This window comes from Xenopus laevis, chromosome 8L (genome assembly GCF_017654675.1).
Source record: "Xenopus laevis strain J_2021 chromosome 8L, Xenopus_laevis_v10.1, whole genome shotgun sequence".
Taxonomy (NCBI): domain Eukaryota; kingdom Metazoa; phylum Chordata; class Amphibia; order Anura; family Pipidae; genus Xenopus; species Xenopus laevis.
This window is the reverse complement of record NC_054385.1, coordinates 107,070,547-107,088,877: the sequence shown is the minus strand read 5'-3', so window position 1 is coordinate 107,088,877 and position 18,331 is coordinate 107,070,547. Positions and strand designations below refer to the sequence as shown.

The 18,331-nt window shown below is 42.8% G+C and overlaps 1 protein-coding gene across 12 annotated transcripts in view; it reads right to left on the bottom strand.

Annotated features, from left to right (window-relative positions):
* plekhg3.L (pleckstrin homology and RhoGEF domain containing G3 L homeolog) overlaps positions 1–18,331 on the bottom strand; it is an 82,357-nt gene that overhangs the window by 26,092 nt on the left and 37,934 nt on the right. The window contains exon 1 of one of the 12 annotated variants that reach the window (XM_041573372.1): positions 16,957–17,084. The exons of 10 other annotated variants lie outside the window; for them this stretch is intronic. Coding sequence is in view for 1 of the 2 variants with exons in the window: in XM_041573368.1 (XP_041429302.1) it covers positions 6,904–6,964 (61 nt within the window). In the remaining variant the exon portion in view is untranslated. Of the gene's footprint in view, positions 1–6,903; positions 7,058–16,956; positions 17,085–18,331 lie in introns of those variants that run through there. One more of the 12 variants, XM_041573368.1, reaches the window with a different exon arrangement.

Here is an 18,331-nt window from a genome sequence, read left to right as displayed (position 1 = left end):
GACTGTCCGACAAAAAACGGGACAATTGGGAGGTATGTCTTCACCCATCCTATGCATGATTAAAACAAACCTGCGTTGCCTGATAATGCTCCCAACTGGATAATACAGAAGCCAGCTCATTCAGGGACCCTCAATTTTAAGGAATCAGCTGTAGAAGCTGTACAATAAAAGCAATGTTTATATGATAAAACCCATCTTTACACTTAGATCATCCCTCTGTCAGTGCCTTGGATTTAATCAGCACGCACTGTATGTTAGCTAGCTATTAGAAACAATGGTGGTTCTGTAGTAGGAGCCACAAAAGGACAAAGACGGTCTCTTTTCTTCCTGACCGTGTGTGTTTGCATAGAGTAATACTTTCTGTTAGTCTGGTTAAAGGGGATGTTCACCTTTGAGATAACTTTAAGTATGATGTAGAGAGTGATATTCTGTGACAATTTGCTTTCATTTTTTATTATTGAAGGTTTTTGAGTTATTTAGCTTTTTATTCAGCTGCTCTTCAATTTGCATCTTAAGCAATCTGGTAACTAGGGTCCAAATTACCCTACTAACCATGCATTTATTTGAACAAAAGACTGGAATATGAATAGGAGGAATAGGATCACTAATAAAAAGTAACAATAACAACACATTTTTTGTAAAAAGTAACAATAACAACACATGTTTTTGTACAAATTTTTTGTCGCCTTCAGCTGGCCATAGATGTTGAGATTTTTAAAAGATCAGATCCTGATCGTGAGACCACGATCTTCTCAGAACAATCGTACGATCGTACGAATTTATCATCAACTAAAAAGACCAATTTGTCAGGAAAACAAAGGGGAGCTGCCTGCTTGGCCCTGCAAACATAGATAGATTGCACTGGGACCGACAAAGATTTTTTGACCTGGCCGATCAATTTCCTGACAGATGTCGGCCGAAAAATCGTAAGATGTACGATCGTTCGAATACCACTAACCGCACGATAATTTCGAAGGATTGGTCGGTCTTCCCTAAAATTGGTCGTTCGGCAAGAAGAATCGTCGCGACTATGGGGAGCTTAACAGAGCATTTGTTTTTTTAGAAGGGAGTCAGTGACACCCATTTGAAAGCTGCAAAGAATCAGAAGAAAAAGACAAAACTACAAAACTAAAAAAAAAAATAACGAAAATCAATTGAAAAGTTGCTTAGAACGGGCCGTTCTATAACATAATAACAGTTACCTTAAAGGTGAACCACCCCTTTAAGAGGATTTTTTTCTTAACAAATAAAGCGGCTTTAACATGAACTCTGTATAAAAATAGTTTCTCTCCTTTGTGGCACCCCATAAGCACAGCAGGGCACCCAGAGGCACATGGAACCAATCACTTTCTCAAGTGATACCTTTACTACTAAAAAAAACCTATAGGTTCCCAGACACGGCAGTAGAATAAAGAAAGATTTACAACTGTTATTTTTCCCAAGTAATAATCACTATGGAAAACAGCTTGTATGAAAGTGTTGAAAGGGCAAGTGATTGCACATTAACGGGTGTGTACGGTACCTGCACCCACAGGCAGTGCTTTGCACTTTCACATGAGGAATGCATGTATCATGGTTTACCATATACCAGTATATAGATGACACACATTGGGGCTGTGAGCTTTTACAAACTACTACTGCTCCAGTTAACTGCTGCAAAACACATATTGTACATTAGCACCCAACACAGACACATATAGCCTCTGGGTGCTGCTTTAGATTCTCCATTATCGGACAGGTGGGATATTTATCCCCTATAGTCCCCTTTAAGTGTGTGTGTATAACTGGCCAGATCTGCAAGCTGTGGGCTTGGTTTGCTACTGAAGCAGCTCTGTGTGTGTTTCCCACGCTGACATATACACATAACTCATACATTGGGCTGGTTTCAGTCACTCTCAGCCCACTGCTCCAGACTAAAAGGGGCACAGGAATGCCAAAAGCAGCCAATGCATACTGTATGTGTATTATAGGCATTTAGATTTGCCTCCATATCTTCACGGGGAGGCACGTTTATTAAAGGTTGAATTTCAAATGCATGTGAGTTTTTAAAAACTCTCAAACTCCCATGAACTCTAAATTCGACCAATCAAAATTTATTAAAAAAAAATTGAATTTGCAAAACTTGATTTGAGTTTTAAAAACTCGTTTTGAGTATTTCTCTGAAAAAAACTTTAATGTCAGTAAGGGTGCCAACTCCAAATTGATCCAATGATGTCTCCCATTGACTAAAACAGCAATTCAGCAGGTTTTAGGTGGTGAATAGCCAAATTTGAGTTCTTAAAGGGCCAGGGTATGATAAATCTAGAAAATCAAATGAATTTTTTTTTTTTAAAAAAACCTTCAATCGAATTTTAACAATTCCCTAGTCTAATATGGCAGTTGTGGCCACAAAAAAAATTCAATTTGAACCTTTGATAAATCTGCCTAAGAAGTGTTTCCCATAGGGTTATGCATACCAACAATATACACATTTTCAACTACTTTATGCACCAGAGTGTATGTGCACCTGTACTCACAGGTCTTGCAAAGTGGTAATTTATTTAAACAACATTTTAAGGACCTTGAGAATGTACTCTACTGAGACCGAAAAGTACGTATACCAGCACTCACCTCACTTCCATTAATTCTCGGGTGCTCCTCATGTTGTAAGAAGCAACAGGAGCACTAACGGATATAATGAAGTACTATATATACACTTACATACACATACACACACGTGGAATGCTCACTTAGTAGAGCAGATATGAAACATTTATATATATTATACAGAATGGGTTCAAAGGTCACAAGTACTGTACACGAAAAGACATACTGACGTAAAGAAACCTGTAGCAGCATTATCAGTATAAGAGTATTTGTCTGATATGACTAATGGGCTATTTTTGGGCCAATATCACTTTATCTTACTAGGTGAACAATATTGTAGGGTTAATGACTGGTACGTGGGATGATTTCCCGGCAAGACAATTTTATCCCCAGTCGGCACAATGTTTTTTAGAAATTATACCTTTGAATAACAAAATTCCTCGCATAACTGATATAAAGGCAAGGGCCAAGCGTAAATCATCCTCCACTGCCTCACATATTCACTGCATGAGTCAAAAGCCGATTCCTGCATTAAGAGCTCCTTGTCCTTTAAATTGCCACTCAGCAAGGACAGCACCCTGAGGAACCCAGATAACTAAGGCTTTCACAAATGCTCTTGCATCATCAAAACCCAAAATGAGTCATTTTGCATGAAAATACACTTCCTAAGAAAGGCGTTAACCCTTTGCTTTCAAATGAATCTTGGTGCCCGATGGTTGCCATAGAGCTGTGGTTCAATCTCCCCCTTAAGGCATTAGAATAAGGAATTCCTTCACAACAAGGTTACAAACATACGTAAACATTGATTTTATCAGATACATGTTCATCTGAAATATTGCTCTAAATAACTTTCAAGGGAATCTAGGACAGTTAAGCTGGCCATACATAGGGGGAGCTACTCGTTTGGCAACGTCGCTAAATGAGCAGATCTCTTGAGGTGGACAATATCAGGCTGATCCGATTGTGGGCCCTAGGGCCCAACGATTGGATCACAATGAGAAGAATAGGGGCGGCCGGAATGAGGACCACATTAACAAACAAATGTGGTCCTTGATCTAAAGGGATTTTTAACCCAGCTCGATCATCATCTACCCGACTTTCGGCCAGATACTGACCAGGGAAGCCTGTTAGAGGACCCCATATACTGGGCCATAAACTGCTGACTTAATCGGTCAGCAGCTTATATCTGCCGGTGTATGGGGGCCTTAAGCAGGTATTTTACCTGATGGTTTGGAAACCACTGTAATCAGTTCAGTAAGGATCAACAGTTCATCAGACGTGTGGTGTCTCGACAGGGGTACAGTGGGTGTCTTTGAGGCAGCTCCCACTAATGACTAACTGTGACTACTGTATGAAGTTGCTCTCTGAGTTTGAACATTATTAAGGTGGGATTTCCTGCCTAGGAGAATAATAGTGTAATATGGTTCTCTCTGTAAAGAAATACGGCACATTTAATTAAACACTAGCAGCGACGTATATAATACTATGAGTTTGTTTATAGATTACATCCGCCCTTCCCCAACATTCCTTAAATACCATTTGAAAAGCAAGAACATCAGAGTTCCATATCCAAAGTACTGTGGCAGAGAACCCTATTTAACCCTGAGAGAAACACCTCATGAATACTGTAGGCCAAACCAGTTTTTGCTTTACGCCTGGCCAATTAAAGGGAACAATCACGTCACCTTCTGTATAGGAAAATATAAGAGGGAAGGGGCAAGTGCAAGCAAGTAGTGTGTGCCAGTGCTAGCAAAGCATTTCCAGGGTGTGATGGGCACGGAGATTTACAGAACTCCTGCACACTGAGAGCCTTTCTGTTCCACTACCAATAAAAAGGAGTAGAACCTGCCAAATATTAACATCAGTATTCTCCATGGCTACTGCCAGTTCCAACATCAAACCCTGTGAACTCTTAACTGTAGTATAATTCCATTTACCCTATAGATACAGCAGTAATATCTACACCCCAGCATCTCTGTCCCTGTTGGGTTATGCTTACAGCCATAATCCTGCAAAACTGTCAGACACATTGATTATTCCTGGCATTAGCTTCAGCAAACAGTTCCATTTATTGTTATGTGTTGCTCCTGAACTGTTTTACCTTAATCATCAGCTAACACAGAAGCAAACCCAACACTTTGGGGCAGATTTATCAAGGGTCGAAATAAAAATTTCGAGGTTTTTTTTATGGCCCAAACTGTGAAATTCGACTAGGGAAATGTTAAAATTAGATTTGAGGTTTTTAAAAAACTTCTAATACAATTTTCGAGATTTAGCATGCACTGGCCCTTTAATAATTTGACTATTCGCCGCCTAAAACCTGGCAAATTGCTGTTTTAGTCAATGGAACATGTCCTGGGATCAATTTGTGTAGTTATTGGCTGCCTTCCTGACGTTTGAGTTTTTTTTTGGAGAAAAAACGAAGCGAGTTTTTAAAATTCAAATCGATTTGAGTTTTTGGTTCGATCTTATTCAGCCGAGTTTTGAAAATTCAGTTTTTTTATTAAATTTTGATTAGTCAAATTTCGAGTTCATGGGAGTTTCTAAAAAACTCACATTTGACTTTTGATAAATGTGCCACCATGTGCAGCCGCTGAGTCACATGACTGTGCCTGATCCAATAATGTGGCCGCGCAATGTAGATCAGTCAAAGGGAACAGTTGCTATCTGACAAAGGATTCTGGGACTCGTAGAGCAGCCACGTGTTATGGATTGGCCAATAAGACTTTTAGATAGACTAAAAATAAACTGAAGAATAAAAGAAAGCAATAGCTTTGCCCCAGTACATAACCTTGTGGCCCCTTTGCCCAGAGCACTTGTGTACAACCAGCAGTCTGAAATTCTCCTTCCCAATTTACACCCCAGACACTCATTAATCTAACCTGCATTGTCCCAGTCTGGCTTCCTTTATTATAGTGGCCAGTGCTTCCGCTGCAAGGGGGGCTCTCCACGGATAAAGGAATTTTGTAGCCATTGTTTGCACACAAGTAAATGGCATTTCATGGGCTAATTATTTTTATTTAACTCCGAGGGGGGCAAAAAAAAAAACATATGGCAATATACCCTTTCAGTAACTCCCTCCAAGCTATTCAGTATACCTTTGTGAGCAAGATTATAGTCACTATCAATAACAATGACTTTGTTGTTTATATGAATATACAAGGTGTAGAAGTGTATGGCCAACATGCCTTATTTAAATCAAAGGAGTGGTAAACTCTACTTATATGCATTTTATATAATTCAATGAATTCCATTATATTGCAACTAGAGTCTGTGAGATTTAGCTGGTAAGAAATAAGTTGAATCCATTGCACCCCCCTTTACTTCAACAGAATGGCACTTACAGCCTCTATTGATGAGTACTAATCAGTGGCAGTAATCAGTTAAACAGTATGGCAGGTCCCACGGATAGCTACACGTACATATTCAGAGGAAAGACTTTATTGAATGGGAGGAAGTTCTGCCCACATACTGTATAACCATGCTTTTATTTAAAGTTTGTATGGGGAGCAGGGTCAGAATAGGAAGAATAGTCGTTCTGAGGTTCCTTCGGTCTCATGCAATGCCAAGGAATGGGAGAGTGTGGCAGCACAGGAAACTAAACACAATTCCACCTCAATAAACGGGATTAAATCTTAAATAAAATCATTACAGAAAAAAAAAAAAAAAAACTAACAATACATAATTGCTTCCCATAGATGGAGCAGTGTATTTCTCATCATAAGCCTTGTGATCAGACATATATGGCTTTCAGGTTACTTATTACTTTTTATTGCCATTCAGAGATGGTTTTATGGCACTAATTACACAGTTTGTTCCAGATCTATGAACAAAGATACACCCCTCAATATGTTCTCCGGAGGACAGAGAATTCTATTTGGGTAGAAAAAGTGGATTGTCATTACAGTGGTGCTGCCTTATTACATTCCCAAAAACAGAAAATGATCTCCTGCAGGCTTCAGTGGAACAGTGCCCCCAGGGGTCACAAAAGGACATAAAAAAGTACAGTTACAGGGGGCCCGGGAGGTATAAGGGGACACTGCCTAATAAGCACTTTCATAATAAAAGATCCAATATAAGGGGGTTCCTAGCGTGGTCATATTGGGCTCCTGGTTGAAAAGGAGGAATGGCTCAGCAGCACAAAACTAAAGGCCACACACACACACACACACAAGGATAGTTTCCAAGGGCCATAACTGGTCGGCACAATGTCCACTTAGAGGATTATAGTAAATCTTATGCTTGTCAGCTGTCTGAGATGGAGTTAAACCCTACCATCCGCTTGCTCAAGGCAATTCCAGGACAAATATCACTTACCAAATAACCTTGAGATTCTGCGGTTAAGCCCTTCGAAACGTCCCCCTCGGTCATCGAACATCTTGCCCAGAACGGATCCTTTACAGTCTCATAGATTCGGTAGTATTGTATCCTTACATGGGAGCTGTGAGCCAGGAGAGGTGTGGATGCATTTACTCACCTGCATTTACTCACCTGCATGCTCTCAGTCCTCCCCCTCATCTTACAGGAAACAAGACGTCAGGGCACCCTCTCTCCGTCCCACCCACTAATATCACACAAGCAGGTGTTGCCAGCTCCATGGAGTCTCACTACAAAAGGTTTTGAGAGCTTCCATTCATATTCCCAAAGCAAACAGACATAAGCCCCCCACCCCCGAATTCCCAAATCCTTCTGCTTCTCAAAGAGGACGGCAGGATATGTGACTGTGCTGCACTTGCTGAACTACGTTTCCCAGCAGCCCATGTGATCATTACTTCCCCATGTGTCTGTGTTTGGAGATGTGAGCGGGGCAGCACTGACAGCAGCTCTTTAGCCTAGAGGACCTCCTATCCACTAGGCTACAACTACTTTATCAATAAGAAAAACCTCCCATGTTGCCAATTTCTTAAAAACACGTCTGTGATTTTTTACATTACCTCTGGTCGACTGGTAATGGTATCTACTATTACACAATCTTGCTTACAAACACAGGCACAACTAATAATAAATCTGACCACCAACAGATAATATCTTTGTATCCCTAGTAATATTTTAAGTCATATTAGCAGCGCTATATAAATAAATGATGATGATGATATTAGGGGAGTTATTTACTAAACTCCAGTCAGGCTTTTTGCTGCAAAACTTGAATTTTGGGGTTTTTTTTTTTAACGCAAATTTTTCGGGATTTATTAAATGCTGCAAAATGTCAGAATCTGAAAATCCGCCATTTCAGACCTGCCGAGGTTGTTTATAAGTCAATGGGATAGGTCTCTATCCTGTTTGGAATTTGGAATTAGCCCGAAAATCTGACTACTTCGGGCAAAAATCTGAAAAATTCGTGATTTTCGGGAAAAAGCAAGAAAAAATCAAGTGATTTGGGGAAAACCTGCACATATCGTATGATTCGGGTTTTAGTTAGATTTTATCGAGTTTTCCCCCGATTCAATTAAATTGCGCTTTTTTTAATAATAAATAAGGTCAAATCTAGTTTGTTCGGCCTTTTTGATTTTAAAAAAAATCTGAAAAATCTGGATTTTCATAAATAACCCTTTTAGGCATATTAATGCTAACGGTAATATTATGGATGTAGATGGTAATGGGACAATATCACTAAAAGTAGACCCCACATTAGTAAAGTATGGGCACTCCTGACCTAGAGACCCTCTGCTTACATTAGACGAGGGGGTAAGGCCCCTGGGCTTTGTTTATACTAGAGATGCACTGATGGCCAAATTACATGGAAAAGAACTCCATTTTTTTGGCTGGGAAAGATCAAGGAGTTGCGATGGGAGTAGAGGGAAAACTGGAGGAGTAACGTTTCCTGCCTGCTAATGTTATAAACCATTCTTTTTGTGCAAGGTATATGTTTATACTTGTATATCTACAATTCCCAGCATCTTTCACAATATAGGCTGGTATCTGTAGTACACAGCAGCGAAACAGGTCACACTCTGGACTCCCAGTGCTAATGTTCTGGTCTTATTATACTTGCTATCCTAGCCCTGACACAGCACGGGGAGTGTTTAACCTCACTATGATCTCGCACAAGTATAGTGAGCAGCAATGCTCTGGCACCTCGTGGAAGCAGGTCAGCTGTCTGAGTGTGCTGACTGGTTGTGTAATTGTGTAATACTCACACAGGCGTAACCATTACTCACACGTACAAGTCAGCACTGCCAAATAGCACACAATTTGCAGCATTCCCAGGCAATAAACTGGGTCGCTCTTGTCCCAGCCTGAGCCTGCCCACTAAAAGAATGCACAGCCTTTCTGAAATTTCTGTCTTATTACTAAGTGCAACAACAATGGTTCTATGGAATGGTGGTCATATCTGGGGAAGCCTTTAGATATCTGCCAATAAAGCTGACCATACACGTTCCAATTATGATCTTTTCTGAAAAAGATCTTTCCAGGAAAGATCGTTCGTTTCAATACACACGTGTAGAGCTGAATCGTCAGATATACAGGTAGGAAAAATACAATTCTACCTTTATCTAATGATTCAGAATAAACAATGGCCGATATTTGGGTGCCTTCAAAGGCGCCCAATCAAAATTTTCTGGCAAGCCCGATCGAAGAGCCCTCCGAGTCCTTCAGCGTATCGGGTACCCACTGGTACCTGCGGGTTACCTGCAAAAACCTGCGGTACACTGCAGGTTGCAGTAGAAGTTTTGGGAGTGGGTATAGACGCAAATCGGCGGTTCTCCAGGTTTGCGGGTCACAGGACGGGTCGTGGATCTTCTCAATAGCGAGTTTTACTCCTTTTTTTCTTATCACGCCTACTACTAATGATGTCACTTACAGTTTACAATGACAGCTCTTCCTGTTTTACTCCTTTTTTTCTGATCATGCCTAGTTCTAATGATGTCACTTCCAGTTTACAATGACAGCACTTCCTGCTTCTTGATGGTTAGTGGGTCGCGGATCTGGTTGCGGATAAGTTACTTACCGGTCGGGTAACGGGTAAGTATGTGGATGCGGGTCGAGGTTTAACAATTTGGTTCAACGCAGTACTCTACCGTCTGATATCCAAATCTTCTGCAGATATCGGTTGGCTAGTCTTCCATCATACACACACCAAGTATCGTACAAAAATATTTTTGTACAATATTATTGTAATGCCCGAAGGCGCAGTAGAAGTAAAGACCAAAGAGGAGGCAACAATCCAAGTTCGCAGTACAGAAACGGGTTTATCAAAGAATGGTCGTAAAACAGGCAGGATGGTCAAGACAGGCAGCACAGATTCAAGGTCAATAACAGGCAAAGGTTCAAAACACGGATAAGCAAGACAGAATATATCGCACCCAGGAACTATATAAAATAGACCTATAATTGGGCAAGGTCAGGATGGAAATGAGGGTCTTTATAGTCCAGTCTATTGGCGCCAAAATTGACGCGCTTGCGTCAGACGCAGACGCCAGCGTCCCCACGCTGACGCCTTGACGCCGGCGCCCGATTCTGACGCCGGCGTCCGTTCCGTCGCCGGCGGCCAATCACAGGGCAAGAAGAAGATGATGCAGGAGGATTGCGACCAGCCGGAGCCATGTGCAGGGAAGGGGAATCGCCATTTTGGACGCCATCTTGGAGCAGGTCAGTAGATTCCATTACAGTACCCCCTTCCTTAGGGGGGGCCTCAGGACCACCGGGACCAGGACGAGAAGGAAACTGCCTATGAAACCTGCGAACAAGGATGGGGGCATGGACATCAGATTTTTTCACCCAAGAGCATTCCTCGGGACCGAAACCCTTCCATTCGACAAGGTACTGGAGAGCGCCCCTGGAAAAACGAGAGTCCAGAATCCTGCTGACCTCAAATTCTAGATGGTCATCGATAACAACAGGAGCTGTGGAAGAAGAAGAGGAGGAAGATACTGCAGGTTTAAGGAGAGATACATGAAAAGCATTAGGGATCCGCATCTCGGGAGGAAGAAGAAGACGAACTGCCACAGGGTTGATGACCTCGATGATGGGAAAGGGACCGATGAATTTGGGGCCAAGCTTGGGAGTGGGAATCTTGAGGCGAATATTCCGTGTAGACAACCAGACCTTGTCACCAGGAGCATAGGGTGGGGCGGCAATTCTTTTCCTGTCGGCAAACTTCTTCTGGGAGGACGAACTTTTTTCCAAATTAGCAGTGGTGGCCTGCCAGATGGCCAGCATATGAGCGGCTTGATCATTAGCAGCAGGAACATTTGTGAGTAAGAGATCCTGAGGGAAAGCCAGTGGGTTCCGGCCATACACACAGAAGAAAGGAGATTTCTGGGAAGAAGAATGTAAAGAATTGTTATGAGGGGGAGGTGGAAGGACGGATGAATCCTCTCTGAAGATTCTCCTGGATGTATAACTTCATAGCAGAAGTTTCCGCAGGAGAGAGTGGGTAGGTGCGGCCCCTGGGGGGCATAGAGCCAGAAAGAAGTTCCACTGGGCAATCGTAAGGCCGATGGGGAGGAAGAATCTCAGCGGAACACTTGTTAAATACATCGGCAAATGCTTGGTACACAGAGGGAAGAGAAGAATTAGAGGACACAGAGGAAATTTTGACAACCGGAACAGTGGGAAGGCAGTTTTGTAAACAAAAAGGACTCCATCTGGAAACTTGCAATGAGGACCAGTCAATGACTGGATTATGTACACATAACCATGGCAGTCCCAGGACGACCGGAGTGGAAGGGCAATCTATGAGGAGGAAGGATAGTCTCTCCAAATGCATGGTGCCCACCCTGAAAGAAAGTTCCTGAGTAGAATGCGAGATGAGGGCAGACGACAGAGGACGATCATCAATCGCCAGGACACGAAGAGGAACTGCCAAGGGTTGGAGAGGGATGGAATGGCGTTCTGCAAAGGTTCGATCCATGAAGTTTCCTGCAGCACCGGAATCTAGGAAGGCTTGAGAAGAAAACTTTAGAGAGCCGAACTGGATCTGCACCGGAAGAAGGAAACGTAGAGCAGAGGAATGGGGAGAATGACAAATCCCACCCAGGTAAGTCTCCCCATGCTTACCTAGGCTTTGGCGTTTCCCGGCTTCACTGGACACTCCTGGGCAGAGTGGGCCTTACCCCCACAGTAAAGGCACAGACCGGCAGCCCTTCTCCGGAGTTTCTCCTGTTCGGACAAACGGGCCCGCCCAATCTGCATGGGTTCTTCAGCCGGCAAGGAGGAAGAAGCAGAATCCATAGGGGCAGGAGGAAGCACTGGGGGAACAGGGTTGAAAAGCAGGGGTCTCTGGAAGCGGGGGGCCAAAGTAGGTTGGAACCGGGGGTACCTTTTTGTACGCTCTCAGTCGAGTTCGAGCTGGAACTCCCTCTGCCGGGTATCCACCTTCACCGCCAAGGCCACCAGATCCTCCCACCGAGAAGGAATTTCCCGGGAAACGAGGTCATTCTTAATGCGCATAGCCAAGCCGTTGTAAAAGGCCGCGTGGTAACCATCGTTATTCCAGGAGGTCTCTGCCACCAGGGTACGAAATTCAATGGCATACTCGGGGACTGAGCGAGTGCCTTGTTGAAGCTGGAACAGTCGAGCCGAGGCTGCAGTAGTACGACCAGGAGCGTCAAACACCGTCCGGAGTTCTTGGAGAAGGGCCCCGGCGTTGTCGATCAGCGGGTCTCTCTTCTCCCAAAGGGGTGATGCCCATTCCAGAGCCTTCCCCGGCAGACGGGAGATGACATAACCAACCTTGGCTTGCTCGGAGACGAACTGGCCTGGCTGCAGAGTGAATTGAATTTCACATTGGTTAATAAAACCTCGACAAGCTTCTGGGTCTCCGCTGAAAAGAGGTGGAGCGGGAACGCGAGGTTCAGACACCTGGAGAGGAACAGGAATGGCAGGAACAGGCACAGCCGCAGGAGCCGCTGGAGACATGGCAGTCAATTTCTCCAGGATAACATCAATAGCCTGGCCAATTTGAGACTGCTGGGCTTCATAGGATTTCATGCGAGAAGCCAATCCCCGAATGGCCCCTCCGACATCGAGGGGTACTTGGGCCTCCTCCGAAGGGTCCATGGCCCAATTATACTGTAATGCCCGAAGGCGCAGTAGAAGTAAAGACCAAAGAGGAGGCAACAATCCAAGTTCGCAGTACAGAAACGGGTTTACCAAAGAATGGTCGTAAAACAGGCAGGATGGTCAAGACAGGCAGCACAGATTCAAGGTCAATAACAGGCAAAGGTTCAAAACACGGATAAGCAAGACAGAATATATCGCACCCAGGAACTATATAAAATAGACCTATAATTGGGCAAGGTCAGGATGGAAATGAGGGTCTTTATAGTCCAGTCTATTGGCGCCAAAATTGACGCGCTTGCGTCAGACGCAGACGCCAGCGTCCCCACGCTGACGCCTTGACGCCGGCGCCCGATTCTGACGCCGGCGTCCGTTCCGTCGCCGGCGGCCAATCACAGGGCAAGAAGAAGATGATGCAGGAGGATTGCGACCAGCCGGAGCCATGTGCAGGGAAGGGGAATCGCCATTTTGGACGCCATCTTGGAGCAGGTCAGTAGATTCCATTACAATTATCAGCGCAACTATGGCCACCTTAACAGAAGTTGTTATAAGGACCTGTCACTCTGCAGCTGCTGTTAAACTACAACTTTTACCATGCCATTGGCAGCTGGTAACGCACAGACCCCTGGTTTAGGGAATAGTGATTTATTGCTGGCAGATCCACCAGTTGTTTTTTTTGGATTACAATTTAAAGCTGTTGGGAGCTAAAGGAAGTTGTAGTTTCACTTTTGAAGAAAACCAGTTTATAGTACATACATTATTTCTCTACAGTGCAATATGTTGGTGCTCTAAAAATACATGTTAATAATAATAATAATAATAATAACAACAAAAATAGGCGCAAGCACATAATTATGACGAGCTCGGTCTCTGACTATATTACCCATGATGAATTCTATGGCTTGGAATAACAGATGTGAAGTTGCCCTTTAATAAGCTGGGCAAGAAAAAGAAAGTGCAATGGCAGTAGGCGGCTTGGCACATAGTGATGCAATGGGGTGGAACCCGGCTTAGTTTCCTGCCCTGAAGGCTGTTTCTTGCCAGGCTGCCAGGTGAAATCTGGGATTATCCACACCTAATAAAGTGATCTCACAGATAAAGCATGAAACGCTTATCACTCTCTCTGTTGTTACACCTATAATAAACAATATTATTTTTAGCACACATAGCCATATAATGCATGGGGAGAAACCATAAAGTAGGTGGGTGCAACAAACACAACACAACACTCAAGTTCTTGCCAATTATTCCTTGTGATGGGAGGGCAGCTACGGAAGGATAAGACACCAACATATTGCATTGTGCTGTAAAGAAAAGAGTAAATGCCAGCAGAGCCAACAAATCATTATTCATATTGGCAAAACATTTATAGTAAATACTGGAGCATAAAAATAGAGGGAAAAATCCAGGAGGGCACATTAAGCTGGCATGGGTCAGCTCTAACCTGAAATCTTTTGTTTTGGCAGCAGAGTATTATGGTGGATATCCTTAACTTACACAGGAGCCTTCGAACTTAAATACACCTAAATACTGTGTGTTGTGATGCAAACGGGGGGGGGCAATTAATTTGCAGAGTAACCCCCAGTTTGTCATGCTAATGTCTCTTAATATACAAATCTCCTCCAGACGCATTCACTCCACTTCCCAGGCCAATTTAGCTCATTTACACGACAGGTTCAAAGCAGGCAGGATCAGGTGCACAGGAAATGTTTATGGCAGGGACCCATTTTGGCACCTTGAACCCAAGCACCAGCTCAATGTGTCTCCAACTGCCTATTGATACTGACAATTTAATAATGTACAATAATAGTGTTTTAATGTACATTAGAAGTTACCTATAGGTCATGTCGATAGTTAATTCACTGATAAGTCTGCTTTTGCAATTAATTGTAACTTGAAGTTCCTAAACCTGACTGTCTCTTCTCAACCTGTTAAAAGTTTCAAATGCTCATGGACTACTTCTGCACAAATATCGCAGCCCCCTAAGGGCTCTTACACACAGGCGTTTTTTCCCACAGACATATGTATGCGCCGAACGCAGGTGAAATGCAACATGTTGGTCCCACCTACATTTGGTACTTACATGTGTCTGTGTGCGTACAGCCACAATATGCACAATAATTGAGTGTGTCTACTCCTGCACTCCCCTGCGGCTGAGCGGAAGAAAGTGCAACGCAGGTGAGTGCAGGAAAAACCGCCAGTGTGTAAAGAGCCCTTAAGCTGACAAACTTAAAGTGCTTGTATGGCAACATCGGCAAACAAGTGGATCTTTCCCCAATATGCCCACCAACTCAGTCCTGGCCATTGGTTAAACTCATAATCAACAAATAAACCTGACCTATTCAATCCTCTTTTAATATATTAAATCAAATTCTTTTATAAATTATGTGACTAAAGGAACATCATCTGTTTTATACAAAACTGGCACAAAACAGGTGCCATAGAGCCAGAAGCCATTAGATGCAGCCCTTAAATGGTTTGTTCACCTTTAAATTGACTTTATGGTGTGGTATGATGTAGAGAGTGATATTCTGAGACAATTTGCAATTGGTTTTTATTCTTTATTATTTGTGTTTTTTGAGTTATTTTATTATTATTATTATTATTCAGAAGCTTTTCAGTTTGCAATTTCAGCAATCTCGATGCTAGGGATCAAATTACCCTAGCAACCATGCGCTAATTTGAATAAGAGACTGGAATATGAATAGGAGAGGCCTGAATACAAAGATGAATAATATAAAGTAGCAATAACAATACATTTGTAACCTTTCTTTCAAGATGGGGGTCACTGCTGTTGTAAAAGTGTAATATTAGCAGCATAAAAGTGATAATATCATGAAAACGCTACAGGAAATGGAATGGTTACAAAAGTGCTCACAAGAGCACTCTCCACAATGTTTTTGTGTGTTTAGTTCCCCTTTGACATTACCTAGTGCTTCAGTTGTCCACAGATAGCTGCTTTGATTGACTGATTTGAGCTCCTTAGTCATCTTAGAGTAAAGCATTATTCAAATATTTCCGTTTCACAGCAACTCCCAGAGTCCTTTGACAGTTAAAACAGGCATTGTCATTCAGCTGCAGCTCCAGACTGACCACCCTTGTCTTAAAGTTAAACAAATACTAAATACACAACATACCAGACTTTTAATACACGAATACAAGCGGACTTAGTGATATTGAATGGGATGTTCTCCCTGACATGTCCACACAAAGACACAAAAAGCAACATCTCTTTTCAGTCTGAAATAACCACAAGATACTCTGCGGTGCTATAGAATAGGCGCAAGCACTTTATTTGCACAGATTACACTACAAGAATGCTTCAAACCTAGCACTTAGAAAAATCCAGGTTTTTTTCAAAGGCCTCCCCGGGTCAAAACTGCCTGCCTGGTTTTCCAAATTAGAAAAACCATGCAGGATTCCATACGATTGACGCTGCAATCGGCCAATCGCCAATGCCTACGCCCCTGACATCACAACCCGCCCCCTCATGATCACAAATACGCCCCCCCATTGCGCCACGGTCCTGCCCCCTGCCCTGATTCAACTGGGCCAAAAAGGTGGCAACCCTAACTAAGGTTCACCTTAGTGTTTTTAGCTGCCCCTGCCAGAACAATGTCCCCATAACCAGTGTTAGCCATTAGGCATGTTTATAAACAAGACATAAATAAATTTAAACTGCAAAACACAGGGGTCAATACATACAGGTGACCAGTTATCCAGAAAGCTCCGAATTATTGGAAGGTCGTCTCCCATAGACTCCATTTCAATCAAATATCATTTCAATCAAATTTTTAAAAATGATTTCCTTTTTCTCTTTAATAATGAAACAGTGCTTGTACTTGATCCCAACTAAGTTATAATTGATCCTTATTGGAAACAAAACCAGCCTGTTGGGTTTAATTCACTTTTAAATAATTTTTCAGTAGACAAGGTATGGAGAGCCAAATTATTTCCCTTGCATCCGACTTGACACCTGCGTTTTTGCACAGCGCCGAAATCGCCCGTGTAGTCCTACCCTTATCCCCAGGTCCAGAGTATTCTGGATAACAGGTCCTATATCTGTACTGATATTTTTAGCTGCATTTCTGTTGTTGTGAGCTCCTTGGTGCAGCACACCTGTTGGACTTTCCCTAGAAAACCCCCCAAGATGTGGGGGGGAGGGAGTTTACGCTTGGGGAATGAGATCATTAGGGAAGAATGAGATTGTGGAGCTGTCTGAACAGTATCATTGTGTGTCTGTATATGAAATTGCACCGGGGCTGCAGGGTGTGGTTTTTACTCACAGGCAAAGTATTTCCCATAAGCAGAGTACCTACAGGAGAGCTGATCCATCTGCAGGCAGGGAGTGGGGGTGCAGCTACTTACCAGCTGGATACTGTCTGGAAGATGATGAGGAATCTGTATCAGCAATACTGCATCACATTAAGAATCTGTTGCTGGCACATGGAATCCTTGTACTTAATCTTTGTCATAAGCAGGAGGCAAGAGGCAAGTGCAAGGCTCTCTAGCACCTTTTAAATTATATTCCAGGGGTGTCACCTCCCATCTTCTTGCCCCCCCCCCTCTGTGCACACAAAAAAGGGGAACAAATGCAACCGGGGGCAAACGAAAAAAAATAAACATTGGCTAATGCACCCGGTTTCTACACCCAGCCCCAATTGGTAAATGAACTCATTACTGTAACTTAGAGCAGTCAAAGCATTAAAGGGGTGGTTCACCTTTAAGTTAACTTTTAGTATGTTATAGGACGGCCAATTCTAAGCAACGTTTCAATTGGTCTTCATTTTTCCTTTTTTTTTTTTTTTATAGTTTTTAAATTATTTTATCTTCTTCTTCTGACTCTTTCCAGTTCTCAAATGGGGGGGGGGGGTCAGTGACCCCATCTAAAAAACAAATGCTCTGTAAGGCTAGAAATGTATTATTATTGCTATGTTTTATTACTTATCTTTCTATTCAGGCCTCTCCTATTCATATTCCATTCTCTTATTCAAATCAATGCATGGTTGCTAGGGTAATTTGGACCCTAGCAAACTGAATGCTGAAATTGCCAACTGGAGAGCTGCTGAATAAAAAGCTAAGTAACTCAAAAAACACAAATAATAAAAAATGGAAACCAACTGCAAATTGCCTTAGAATATCTCTCCTGTCAATCAACTTACACCCAGCATTCCACAAAAATCTCAGGTGCCTGATTTGTAGTACAACAAGACCATGAGAGGCACTCTGGATGCCACACAAAGAAATCTTTGGAGCCCTTGAGCAGACTGGGTGCCATAAAAATCCCTAAGAGGTCCACATTGGGCCTGCAGCCCTGTTCTAGATATAAGTAGAGAATTATTTCATGGACACAACTAGATTTTCATACTGATTTATCCTGAATCCTGTTCTGTTTCTTAACCTTAGGTCCTTGGACAGTGTCGGACTGGCCCACCAGGATACCAGGAAAACTCCCAGTGGGCACAGGTGTCAGTGGGCCCTCATGCTGCTAAATATTTGGCCTATTTAATGACCATTCCCTAGAGAACAAAGAGGCTAAATAGATGGAATAATAGATTTTAGTACCATTATGTAAAGAAAACAGAATAGGCAAATAAAGGTTGAGTGAGGAGCGGAAAAATAATAGCGCCGAGAGTAGGCCCTTGGCCTAAGTTTTTTTGGTGGGCTCCTGGTTTAAGGTTTTTGGGTGGGCCCCTGGTGTTCCAGTCCGACATTGTCCTTGGACAAGTCTCCGCATGCTATG